Consider the following 13,390-nt stretch of genomic DNA (forward strand, 5'->3'; position numbering starts at 1 on the left):
TGAGTGACTGAGGAAGCTGGGAAATCCTGAGAGATGGTAGGTCAGGGAAGCCTAAGTGACTGAGGAAGCTGGGAAATCCGAGAGAGATGATAGGTCAGGGAACCCTGAGTGACTGAGGAAGCTGGGAAATCCAAGAGAGATGATAGGTCAGGGAAGCCTGAGTGACTGAGGAAGCTGGGAAATCCAAAAGAGTTCATAGGTCAGTGAAGCCTGAGTGACTGAGGGAGCTGGGAAATCCAAGAGAGTTCATAGGTCAGGGAAGCCTGAGTTACTGAGGAAGCTGGGAAATCCAAGAGAGTTCATAGGTCAGGGAAGCCTGAGTGACTGTGGAAGTTGGGAAATCCTGAGAGTTGATAGGTCAGGGACGCCTGAGTGACTGAGGAAGCTGATAAATCCAAGAGAGTTCATAGGTGAGGGAAGCCTGAGTGACTGAGGAAGCTGGGAAATCCGAGAGAGATGATAGGTCAAGGAAGCCTGAGTGACTGAGGAAGCTGGAAAATCCGATGGAGAGTTGATAGGTCAGGGATGCCTGAGTGACTGAGGAAGCTGTGAAATCCAAGAGAGTTCATATGTCAGGGAAGCCTGAGTGACTGAGGAAGCTGGGAAATCCGATGGAGAGTTGATAGGTCAGGGAAGCATGCGTGACTGAGGAAGCTGGGAAATCAGAGAGAGATTATAGGTCAGGGAAGCCTCAGTGACTGAGGAAGCTGGGAAATCTACGAGAGTTCATAGGTCCGGGAAGCCTGAGTGACTGAGGAAGCTGGGAAATCCGATGGAGAGTTGATAGGTCAGGGAAGCCTGAGTGACTGAGGAACCTGCGAAATCCAAGAGAGATGAAAAGTCAGGGAAGCCTGAGTGACTGAGGAAGCTGGGAAATTCAAGAGAGATGGTAGGTCAGGGAAGCCTGAGTGACTGAGGAAGCTGTGAAATCCAAGAGAGTTCATAGGTGAGGGAAGCCTAAGTGACTAAGGAAGCTGAGAAATCCGAGAGAGTTCATAGGTGAGGGAAGCCTGAGTGACTGAGGAAGCTGGGAAATCCGAGTAAGATGATAGGTCAGGGAAGCCTGAGTGACTGAGGAAGCTGGGAAATCCGAGAGAGTTCATAGGTGAGGGAAGCCTGAGTGACTGAGGAAGCTGGGAAATCCGAGTGAGATGATAGGTCAGGGAAGCCTGAGTGACTGAGGAAGCTGGGAAATCCGAGAGAGATGATGGGCCAGGGAAGCCTGAGTGACTGAGGAAGCTGGGAAATCCGAGAGAGTTGATAGGTCAGGGAAGCCTGAGTGTCTTGACAAAGCTTGAATGCCAGAAAAGGAGTCTGGGAGTCCAGAGCATCCTGTGGGAACACCCATGTTCAGTGGGGGCCACCAAATCAGGGTGGGCACATTTCTAGCACTAACTAAAGTACAGTGTGCTTGGCACTGCGACTTGAGACGGTCAAGTACAGGGAGCTGGGCACTGGATCCCTGGGAGTGGGAATGATAGTGAGATGGGCACTGGATCCCTGTGAATAGGAATGATAGGTATCTGGGCACTGGATCCCTGGGAATGGGAATGATAGGGATCTGGGCACTGGATTTGTGGGAGTGGGAATGATATGGAGCTGGGCACTGGATACCTGGGAGTGGGAATGATAGTGAGTTGGGCACTGGATCCCTGCGAGTGATAATTATAGGGAGCTGGGCACTGGATCCCTGGGAGTGGGAATGATGGTAGGTTAGGGAAGCCTGAGTGACTGAGGAAGCTGGGAAATCCGAGAGAGATGATAGGTCAGGGAAGCCTGAGTGACTGAGGAAGCTGGGAAATCCAAGAGAGATGGTAGGTCAGGGAAGCCTGAGTGACTGAGGAAGCTGTGAAATCCAAGAGAGTTCATAGGTGAGGGAAGCCTAAGTGACTGAGGAAGCTGAGAAATACGAGAGAGTTCATAGGTGAGGGAAGCCTGGGTGACCGAGGAAGCTGGGAAATCCAAGAGAGTTCATAGGTCAGGGAAGCCTGAGTGACTGAGGAAGCTGGGAAATCCGAGAGAGATGATAGGTCAGGGAAGCCTGAGTGACTGAGGAAGCTGGGAACTCTGAGAGAGATGATAGGTCAGGGAAGCCTGAGTGACTGAGGAAGCTGGGAAATCTGAGAGAGATGATAGGTCAGGGAAGCCTGAGTGACTGAGGAAGCTGGGAAATCCGAGAGAGATGATAGGCCAGGGAAACCTGAGTGACTGAGGAAGCTGGGAAATCCGAGAGAGATGATAGGCCAGGGAAGCCTGAGTAACTGAGGAAGCTGGGAAATCTGAGAGTAATGATATGCCAGGAAAGCCTGAGTGACTGAGGAAGCTGGGAATCCAAGAGAGATGGTAGGTCAGGGAAGCCTGAGTGACTGAGGAAGCTCAGAAATCCGAGAGAGATGATAGGCCAGGGAAGCCTGAGTGACTGAGGAAGCTGAGAAATCTGAGAGAGATGATAGGCCAGGGAAGCCTGAGTGACTGAGGAAGCTGGGAAATCCGAGAGAGATGATAGGCCAGGGAAGCCTGAGTGACTGAGGAAGCTGGGAAATCCGAGAGAGATGATAGGTCAGGGAAGCCTGAGTGACTGAGGAAGCTGGGAAATCCGAGAGAGATGATAGGCCAGGGAAACCTGAGTGACTGAGGAAGCTGGGAAATCCGAGAGAGATGATAGGCCAGGGAAGCCTGAGTAACTGAGGAAGCTGGGAAATCTGAGAGTAATGATATGCCAGGAAAGCCTGAGTGACTGAGGAAGCTGGGAATCCAAGAGAGATGATAGGTCAGGGAAGCCTGAGTGACTGAGGAAGCTGGGAAATCCGAGAGAGATGATGGGCCAGGGAAGCCTGAGTGACTGAGGAAGCTGGGAAATCCGAGAGAGTTGATAGGTCAGGGAAGCCTGAGTGTCTTGACAAAGCTTGAATGCCAGAAAAGGAGTCTGGGAGTCCAGAGCATCCTGTGGGACCACCCATGTTCAGTGGGGGCCACCAAATCAGGGTGGGCACATTTCTAGCACTAACTAAAGTACAGTGTGCTTGGCACTGCGACTTGAGACGGTCAAGTACAGGGAGCTGGACACTGGATCCTTGGGAGTGGGAATGATAGTGAGATGGGCACTGGATCCCTGTGAATAGGAATGATAGTGAGCTGGGCACTGGATCCCTAGGAATGGTAATGGTAGGGATCTGGGCACTGGATCCATGGGAGTGGGAATGATAGAGAGCTGGGAACTGGATCCCTGGGAGTGGGAATGATAGGGATCTGGGCACTGGATCCATGGGAGTGGGAATGAAAGGGAGCTGGGCACTGGATCCCTGGGAGTGGGAATGATAGTGAGCTGGGCACTGGATCCCCGGGAACGGGAATGATAGGGATCTGGACACTGGATCCCTGGGAATGATAGTGAGCTGGGCACTGGATACCTGGGAACAGGAATGATAGCAATCTGGGCACTGGATCCCTGGGCATGGGAATTATAGTGAATTGGTCACTGGATCCCTGGGAGTGGGAGTGATAGTGAGCTGGGCACTGGATCCCTGGGAGTGGGAGTGATAGTGAGCTGGGCACTGGATCCCTGGGAGTGGGAGTGATAGTGAGCTGGGCACTGGATCCCTGGGAGTGGGAATTATAGTGATCTGGGCACTTGATCCCTAGGAGCGGGAATGATAGTGAGCTGGGCACTGGATCCCTCGGAGTGGGAGTGATAGTGAACTGTTCACTGGATCCCTGGGAGCGGGAATGATAGTGATCTGGGCACTCGATCCCTAGGAGCAGGAATGATAGTGAGCTGGGTACTGGATTCCTGGGAGCGGGAATGATAGGGATCTGGGCACTGTATCCCTGGGAGTGATAATTATAGGGAGCTGGGCACTGGATACCTGGGAGTGGGAATGATAGTGAGCTGGGCACTGGATCCCTGGAAATGAGAATGATAGGGATCTGGGCACTGGATCCCTGGGTTTGGGAATGATAGGGAGCTGGTCACTGGATCCCTGGTAGTGGGAATGATAGTGAGTCAGGCACTGGTCACTGGATCCCTGGGAGTGGGAATGATAGGGAGCTGGGCATTGGATTCCAGAGAGTGGGACTGATAGTGAGCTGGGCACTGGATCCCTGGGAGTGCGAATGATAGGGAGCTGGGTACTGGATCCCTGGGAGTGGAAATGATAGGGAGCTGGGTACTGTATCCCTGTGAACAGGAATGATAGGGATCTGGGCACTGGATCCCTGGGTGTGGTAATGATAGTGAGCTGGGCACTGGATCCCTGGGAATGGGAATGATAGGGATCTGGGCACTGGATCCATGGGAGTGGGAATGATAGGGAGCTGGGCACTGGATCCCTGGGAGTGGGAATGATAGGGATCTGGGCACTGGATCCATTGGAGTGGGAATGAAAGGGAGCTGGGCACTGATTCCCTGGGAGTGGGAATGATAGTGAGCTGGGCACTGGATGCCTGGGAACAGGAATGATAGGGATCTGGGCACTGGATCCCTGGGCATGGGAATGATAGTGAGATGGACACTGGATCCATGGGAACGAAAATGATAGGCATCTGGGCACTGGATCCCTGGGTATGGGAATGATAGTGAGCTGGGCACTGGATCCCTGGGAGTGGGAATGATAGTGAGTTGGGCACTGGTCACTGGATCCCTGGGAGAGGGAATGATAGGGAGCTGGGCACTGGATCCCAGAGAGTAGGACTGATAGTGAGTTGGGCACTGGATCCCTAGGAGTGAGAATTATAGGGAGCTGGGCACTGGATCCCTGGGAGCAGGTATGAAAGGGAGCTGGGCACTGGATCTCTGGGAGTGGGAATGATAGTGAGCTGGGCACTGAATCTCTGGGAGTGGGAATGATAGGGAGCTGTGCACTGGATCCCTGGGATTGGGAATGATAGTGGGTTGGTCACTGGATCCCTGGGAGTGAGAATGATAGGGAGGTGGGCACTGAATCCCTTGGAGTGGGACTGATAGGGAACAGGGCAATGGATCCTAGAGAGTGGGACTGACAGTGAGCTGGGCACTGGATCCCTGGGAGTGAGAATGATAGGGAGCTGGGCACTGGATCCCTGGGAGTGGGTATGATACTGAGCTGGGCACTAGGTCTCTGGGAGTGGGAATGATAGTGAGCTGGGCACTGGATCCCTGGGAGTGGGAATGATAGTGAGTTGGGCACTGTATCCCTGGGAGTGGGAATGATAGTGAGCTGGGCACTGGATCCCTGGGAGCGGGAATGATAGGGAGCTGGGCACTGGATCCCTGAGAGCGGGAATGATAGGGAGTGGGGTGGGAATGATAGGGAACTGGGCACTAGATCTCTGGGAGTGGGAATGATAGTGAGCTGGGCACTGGATTTCTGGGAGTGGGAATAATAGGGAGCTGGGCACTGGATCCCTGGGAGTGGGAATGAAAGTGAGTTGGTCACTGGATCCCTGGGAGTGGGTATGATAGTGAGCTGGGCACTGGGTCTCTGGGAGTGGGAATGATAGTGAGATGGGCACTGTATCCCTGGGAGAGGGAATGATAGTGAGCTAGGCACTGGATCCCTGGGAGTGGGAATGATAGCGAGCTGGGCACTGGATCCTTGGGAGCAGGAATGATAGTGACCTGGGCACTGGGTCCCTTGGAGTGGGAATAATAGGAGCTGGGCACTGGATCCCTGGGAGCAGGAATGATAGGGAGCTGGGCACTGTATCCCTGAGAGCGGAAATGATAGGGAACTGGGCACTGAATCCCTCGGAGCAGCAATGATAGTGATCTGGGCACTGGATCCCTGGGAGTGGGAATGATAGTGAGCTGGGCACTGGATTTATGGGAGTGAGAATGATAGGGAGCTGGGCACTGGATCCCTGGGAGTGGGAATGATAGTGAGTTGGTCACTGGATCCCTGGGAGTGGGAATGATAGGGAGCTGGGCACTGGATCCCTGGGAGTGGGTATGATAGTGAGCTAGGTACTGGGTCTCTGGGAGTGGGAATGATAGTGAGCTGGGCACTGGATCCCTGGGAGTGGGAATGATAGTGAGTTGGGCACTGGATCTCTGGGAGTGGGAATGATAGGGAGCTGGGCACTGGATCCCTGGGAGCAGGAATGATAGGGAGCTGGGCACTGGATCCCTGGGAGTGGGAATGATAGGGAGCTGGGCACTGGATCCCTCAGAGCGGGAATGATAGGGAGCTGGGCACTGAACCCAGGGGAGCGGGAATGATAGTGATCTGGGCACTGGATCCCTGGGAGCGGGAAGGATAGGGAGCTGGGCACTGGATCCCTGAGAGCAGGAATGATAGGGAGCAGGGCACTGGATCCCTGAGAGCCGGAATGATAGGGAACTGGCCACTGAAGCCCTGGGAGCAGGAATGATAGTGATCGGGGCATTGGATCCCTGGGAGTGGGAATGATAGTGAGCTGGGCATGGATCTCTGGGAGTGGGAATGATAGTGAGCTGGGCACTGGATTTCTGGGAGTGGGAATGGTAGGGAGCTGGGCACTGGATCCCTGTGAGTGGGAATGATAGTGAGCTGGGCATGGATCTCTGGGAGTGGGAATGATAGTGAGCTGGGCACTGGATTTCTGGGAGTGGGAATGGTAGGGAGCTGGGCACTGGATCACTGGGAGTGGGAATGATAGGGAACTGAGCACTGGATCCCTGGGAGTGGGTATGATAGTGAGCTGGGCACTGGGTCTCTATGAGTGGGAATGATAGTGAGCTAGGCACTGGATCCCTGGGAGTGGGAATGATAGTGAGCTGGGCACTGGATCCTTGGGAGCGGGAATGATGGTGATCTGGGCACTGGATGCCTGGGAGTAGGAATAATAGTGAGCTGGGCACTGGATCCCTGAGAGCGGGAATGATAGGGAACTGGGCACTGAATCCCTGGGAGCAGGAATGATAGGGAGCTGGGCACTGGATCCCTGGGAGTGGGAATGATAGTGAGCTGGGCACTGGATCCTTGCAAGCGGGAATGATAGTGATCTGGGCACTGGATCCCTGGGAGCGGGAATGATAGGGAGCTGGGCAGTGGATCCCTGAGAGCGGGAATGATAGGGAACTGGGCACTGAATCCCTGGGAGCGGGAATGATAGGAAGCTGGGCACTGGATCCCTGGGAGCGTGTATGATACTGAGCTGGACACTGGGTTTCTGGGAGTGGGAATGATAGTGAGTTGGGCACTGGATCACCGGGAGTGGGAATGATAGTGAGTTGGGCACTGTATCCCTGGGAGTGGGAATGATAGGGAGCTGGGCACTGGATCCCTGGGAGCAGGAATGCTAGGGAGCTGGGCATTGGATCCCTGGGAGCGGGAATGATAGGGAGCTGGGCACTGGATCCCTGAGAGCGGGAACGATAGGGAGCTGGGGACTGAACCCCTGGGGGTGGGAATGACAGTGATCTGGGCACTCGATCCCTGGGAGCAGGAATGATAGTGAGCTGGGAACTGGATCTCTGGGAGTGGGAATGATAGTGAGCTGGGCACTGGATCTCTGGGAGTGGGAATGATAGGGAGCTGGGCACTGGATCCCTGGGAGTGGGAATGATAGTGAGTTGGTCACTGGATCCCTGGTAGTGAGAATGATAGGGAGCTAGGCACTGGATCCCTTGGAGTGGGACTGATAGGGAGAAGGGCAATGGATCCTAGAGAGTGGGACTGACAGTGAGCTGGGCACTGGATCACTGGGAGTGGGAATGATAGGGAGCTGGGCACTGGATCCCTGGGAGTGGGTATGATAGTGAGCTGGGAACTGGGTCTCTGGGAGTGGGAATTATAGTGAGCTGGGCACTAGATCCCTGGGAGTGGGAATGATAGTGAGTTGGGCACTGGATCCATGGGAGTGGGAATGATAGGGAGCTGGGCACTGGATCCCTGGGAGTGGGAATGATAGGGAGCTGGGCACTGGATCCCTGTGAGTGGGAGTGATCGTGAGCTGGACACTGGATCCCTGGGAGCAGGAATGATAGTGATCTGGGCACTGGATCCCTAGGAGCAGGACTTATAGTGAGCTGGGCACTGGATCCCTGGGAGTGGGAATGATAGGGAGCAGGGCACTGGATGCCTGAAAGTGTGAATGATAGGGACCTGAGCACTGGATGCCTGAGAGCAGGAATTATAGGGAACTCGGTATTGAATCCATGGGAGCAGGAATGATAGTGATCTGGGCACTGGATCCCTGGGAGTGGGAATGATATTGAGCTATGCACTGGATCTCTGGGAGTGGGAATGATAGTGAATTGGTCACTGGATCCCTGCGACTGGGAATGATGGGGAGATGGGCACTGGATCCCTGGGAGTGGGTATGATAGGAAGCTGGGCACTGGATCCCTGGGAGTGGGTATGATACTGAGCTGGACACTGGGTTTCTTGGAGTGGGAATGATAGTGAGTTGGGCACTGGATCACCGGGAGTGGGAATGATAGTGAGTTGGGCACTGTATCCCTGGGTGTGGGAATGATAGGGAGCTGGGCACTGGATCCCTGGGAGCAGGAATGCTAGGGAGCTGGGCACTGGATCCCTGGGAGCGGGAATGATAGGGAGCTGGGCACTGGATCCCTGAGAGCGGGAACGATAGGGAGCTGGGGACTGAACCCCTGGGAGTGGGAATGACAGTGATCTGGGCACTCGATCCCTGGGAGCAGGAATGATAGTGAGCTGGGAACTGGATCTCTGGGAGTGGGAATGATAGTGAGCTGGGCACTGGATCTCTGGGAGTGGGAATGATAGGGAGCTGGGCACTGGATCCCTGGGAGTGGGAATGATAATGAGTTGGTCACTGGATCCCTGGTAGTGAGAATGATAGGGAGCTGGGCACTGGATCCCTTGGAGTGGGACTGATAGGGAGCAGGGCAATGGATCCTAGAGAGTGGGACTGACAGTGAGCTGGGCACTGGATCACTGGGAGTGGGAATGATATGGAGCTGGGCACTGGATCCCTGGGATTGGGTATGACAGTGAGCTGGGCACTGGGTCTCTGGGAGCGTGTATGATACTGAGCTGGACACTGGGTTTCTGGGAGTGGGAATGATAGTGAGTTGGGCACTGGATCCCTTGGAGTGGGACTGATAGGGAGCAGGGCAATGGATCCTAGAGAGTGGGACTGACAGTGAGCTGGGCACTGGATCACTGGGAGTGGGAATGATATGGAGCTGGGCACTGGATCCCTGGGATTGGGTATGATAGTGAGCTGGGCACTGGATCCCTGGGAGCGTGTATGATACTGAGCTGGACACTGGGTTTCTGGGAGTGGGAATGATAGTGAGTTGGGCACTGGATCACCGGGAGTGGGAATGATAGTGAGTTGGGCACTGTATCCCTGGGAGTGGGAATGATAGGGAGCTGGGCACTGGATCCCTGGGAGCAGGAATGCTAGGGAGCTGGGCATTGGATCCCTGGGAGCGGGAATGATAGGGAGCTGGGCACTGGATCCCTGAGAGCGGGAACGATAGGGAGCTGGGGACTGAACCCCTGGGAGTGGGAATGACAGTGATCTGGGCACTCGATCCCTGGGAGCAGGAATGATAGTGAGCTGGGAACTGGATCTCTGGGAGTGGGAATGATAGTGAGCTGGGCACTGGATCTCTGGGAGTGGGAATGATAGGGAGCTGGGCACTGGATCCCTGGGAGTGGGAATGATAGTGAGTTGGTCACTGGATCCCTGGTAGTGAGAATGATAGGGAGCTAGGCACTGGATCCCTTGGAGTGGGACTGATAGGGAGAAGGGCAATGGATCCTAGAGAGTGGGACTGACAGTGAGCTGGGCACTGGATCACTGGGAGTGGGAATGATAGGGAGCTGGGCACTGGATCCCTGGGAGTGGGTATGATAGTGAGCTGGGAACTGGGTCTCTGGGAGTGGGAATTATAGTGAGCTGGGCACTAGATCCCTGGGAGTGGGAATGATAGTGAGTTGGGCACTGGATCCATGGGAGTGGGAATGATAGGGAGCTGGGCACTGGATCCCTGGGAGTGGGAATGATAGGGAGCGGGGCACTGGATCCCTGTGAGTGGGAGTGATCGTGAGCTGGACACTGGATCCCTGGGAGCAGGAATGATAGTGATCTGGGCACTGGATCCCTAGGAGCAGGAATTATAGTGAGCTGGGCACTGGATCCTTGGGAGTGGGAATGATAGGGAGCGGGGCACTGGATCCCTGTGAGTGGGAGTGATCGTGAGCTGGACACTGGATCCCTGGGAGCAGGAATGATAGTGATCTGGGCACTGGATCCCTAGGAGCAGGAATTATAGTGAGCTGGGCACTGGATCCCTGGGAGTGGGAATGATAGGGAGCAGGGCACTGGATGCCTGAAAGTGTGAATGATAGGGACCTGAGCACTGGATGCCTGAGAGCAGGAATTATAGGGAACTGGGTATTGAATCCATGGGAGCAGGAATGATAGTGATCTGGGCACTGGATCCCTGGGAGTGGGAATGATATTGAGCTATGCACTGGATCTCTGGGAGTGGGAATGATAGTGAATTGGTCACTGGATCCCTGCGACTGGGAATGATGGGGAGATGGGCACTGGATCCCTGGGAGTGGGTATGATAGGAAGCTGGGCACTGGATCCCTGGGAGTGGGTATGATACTGAGCTGGACACTGGGTTTCTGGGAGTGGGAATGATAGTGAGTTGGGCACTGGATCACCGGGAGTGGGAATGATAGTGAGTTGGGCACTGTATCCCTGGGAGTGGGAATGATAGGGAGCTGGGCACTGGATCCCTGGGAGCAGGAATGCTAGGGAGCTGGGCACTGGATCCCTGGGAGCGGGAATGATAGGGAGCTGGGCACTGGATCCCTGAGAGCGGGAACGATAGGGAGCTGGGGACTGAACCCCTGGGAGTGGGAATGACAGTGATCTGGGCACTCGATCCCTGGGAGCAGGAATGATAGTGAGCTGGGAACTGGATCTCTGGGAGTGGGAATGATAGTGAGCTGGGCACTGGATCTCTGGGAGTGGGAATGATAGGGAGCTGGGCACTGGATCCCTGGGAGTGGGAATGATAGTGAGTTGGTCACTGGATCCCTGGTAGTGAGAATGATAGGGAGCTGGGCACTGGATCCCTTGGAGTGGGACTGATAGGGAGCAGGGCAATGGATCCTAGAGAGTGGGACTGACAGTGAGCTGGGCACTGGATCACTGGGAGTGGGAATGATATGGAGCTGGGCACTGGATCCCTGGGATTGGGTATGATAGTGAGCTGGGCACTGGGTCTCTGGGAGTGGGAATTATAGTGAGCTGGGCACTAGATCCCTGGGAGTGGGAATGATAGTGAGTTGGGCACTGGATCCATGGGAGTGGGAATGATAGGGAGCTGGGCACTGGATCCCTGGGAGTGGGAATGATAGGGAGCTGAGCACTGGATACCTGTGAGTGGGAGTGATCGTGAGCTGGACACTGGATCCCTGGGAGCAGGAATGATAGTGATCTGGGCACTGGATCCCTAGGAGCAGGAATTATAGTGAGCTGGGCACTGGATCCCTGGGAGTGGGAATGATAGGGAGCAGGGCACTGGATGCCTGAAAGTGTGAATGATAGGGACCTGAGCACTGGATGCCTGAGAGCAGGAATTATAGGGAACTGGGTATTGAATTCTTGGGAGCAGGAATGATAGTGATCTAGGCACTGGATCCCTGGGAGTGGGAATGATATTGAGCTATGCACTGGATCTCTGGGAGTGGGAATGATAGTGAATTGGTCACTGGATCCCTGCGACTGGGAATGATGGGGAGATGGGCACTGGATCCCTGGGAGTGGGTATGATAGTGAGCTGGGCACTGGGTCTCTGGGAGTGGGAATGATAGTGAGATGGGCACTCTATCCCTGGGAGTGGGAATGATAGTGAGTTGGGCACTGGAACCCTGGGAGTGTGACTGATAGGGAGCTGGGCACTGGATCCCTGGGAGTGGGAATGATAGGGAGCGGGGCACTGGATCCCTGGGAGCGGGAATGATAGTGAGTTGGGAACTGGATCCCTGGGAGTGGGAATGATAGTGAGCTGGGCACTGGATCCCTGGGGGCGGGAATGATAGTGATCTGGGCACTGGATCCCTGGGAGTGGGAATGATAGGGAGCTGGCCACTGGATCCCTGGGAGTGGGAATGATAGGGAGCTGGGCACTGGATCCCTGGGAGCAGGAATGACAGTGAGTTGGGCACCATCGCCTTTGGAGTGAGAAGCACAGTAAGTAGAGCACTCTGTCACCAGGAACGAGTGGAGGAGTAATCCCTGGAAGTGAGCTTGGCTGTATATTCCTGGGGGAGGTGTTGTAAAATAGGGAAGCTGGGCATGATTCCAGGTAGTTATGAATAGAAGGCTGGGCACTATGCCCATGAGAAGTGTGCCAGGCACTACATCTCTGAGACTGTTAACAAGAAATGTACTGGGCGCTATATCCCTGAGACTGTTTTTCGAGAAGCATGTTGGGCGCTATATCCCTGAGACTGTTTTTCGAGAGGCATGTTGGGCGCTATATCCCTGAGACCATTTTTTTTAGAAGCGTGCTGAGCGATATATCTCTGAGACTGTTTTTTTTAGAAGCATTCTGGGTGCTATATCCCTAAGACGGTTTCTCGAGAAGCATGTAGAGTGATATATCCCTGAGGCTGTTTTTCGAGTAGCGTACCAGGCATTATACGTAGCTACCAAGTTTCCCAGTTCTATTCATGACACCTCAAGCCAGTCCTGTTTTTCTCCCATTGCATGTTGGGAGTTGTAGGCCCATACTTACAATGGGAAAATCAAATTCCAAGTCTCATCATGCAAAGGGAAAAACAAGGACTGGCACGAGGCGTCAAACATAGACCTGGGAAACTTGCCAGCTATGTTCTGGACTGGCTTGGAAACTTGCCAGCTATGTATAGGACTTGCTTGGAAATTTGCCAGCTATGTACTGGACTGGCTCGACTGGCTCTTGGAACTGGGAAACTTGCCAGCTATGTACTGGTAGCTATGACCGCCCTTACCGTCTGGAGCAGCTGGAGGCCATCGTTGCTCTGAGATGTGTCCTGCTGCAATGCTAAAAAACAACAGAAAGAAATGTCACAAATATTAAAAAATAGTTCAAAAGTACACATGCAAAGAAGATACAGTAATCCCAAAACTACCGTAGTGCTTCCAGCTGAACTGTCCCACTGTAGGTTTTTCTTGTGTCTGCCTTTTCAGTCTGCATTTAGGACCCCCATTCCTGTGGCACAGGGTGGGGGTGCCCCACGTGTACAGCAACTGGATACCCATGCATATTACCACCTGTGAACATTGTGGCATGTTTGCTGCTGTTTACCCACATAGATGGTTTGCAGATATTGGTAGAATCGGGTTTTGTATTAGGTAGGGTGTGCTCATAACTGAAGACCCTATGACTTCTTCCACTCCTCCTCATCGTCCTCATCACTTTTCGAAAGCAATTTTT

At 54.1% G+C, this 13,390-nt stretch overlaps 1 protein-coding gene across 1 annotated transcript in view; it reads right to left on the bottom strand.

Moving 5' to 3' along the window:
- LOC138511172 (CMRF35-like molecule 5) overlaps window positions 1-13,390 on the bottom strand; it is a 147,569-nt gene that overhangs the window by 17,131 nt on the left and 117,048 nt on the right. Inside the window, exon 5 of the mRNA XM_069626679.1 lies at window positions 12,945-12,997. Within this exon, the coding sequence (XP_069482780.1) occupies window positions 12,945-12,997 (53 nt within the window). The remainder of the gene's footprint in view (window positions 1-12,944; window positions 12,998-13,390) is intronic.

Source organism: Ambystoma mexicanum, chromosome 6p, assembly GCF_040938575.1.
Source record: "Ambystoma mexicanum isolate Mex_15411 chromosome 6p, UKY_AmexF1_1, whole genome shotgun sequence".
In the NCBI taxonomy this organism is placed as follows: Eukaryota; Metazoa; Chordata; class Amphibia; order Caudata; family Ambystomatidae; genus Ambystoma; species Ambystoma mexicanum.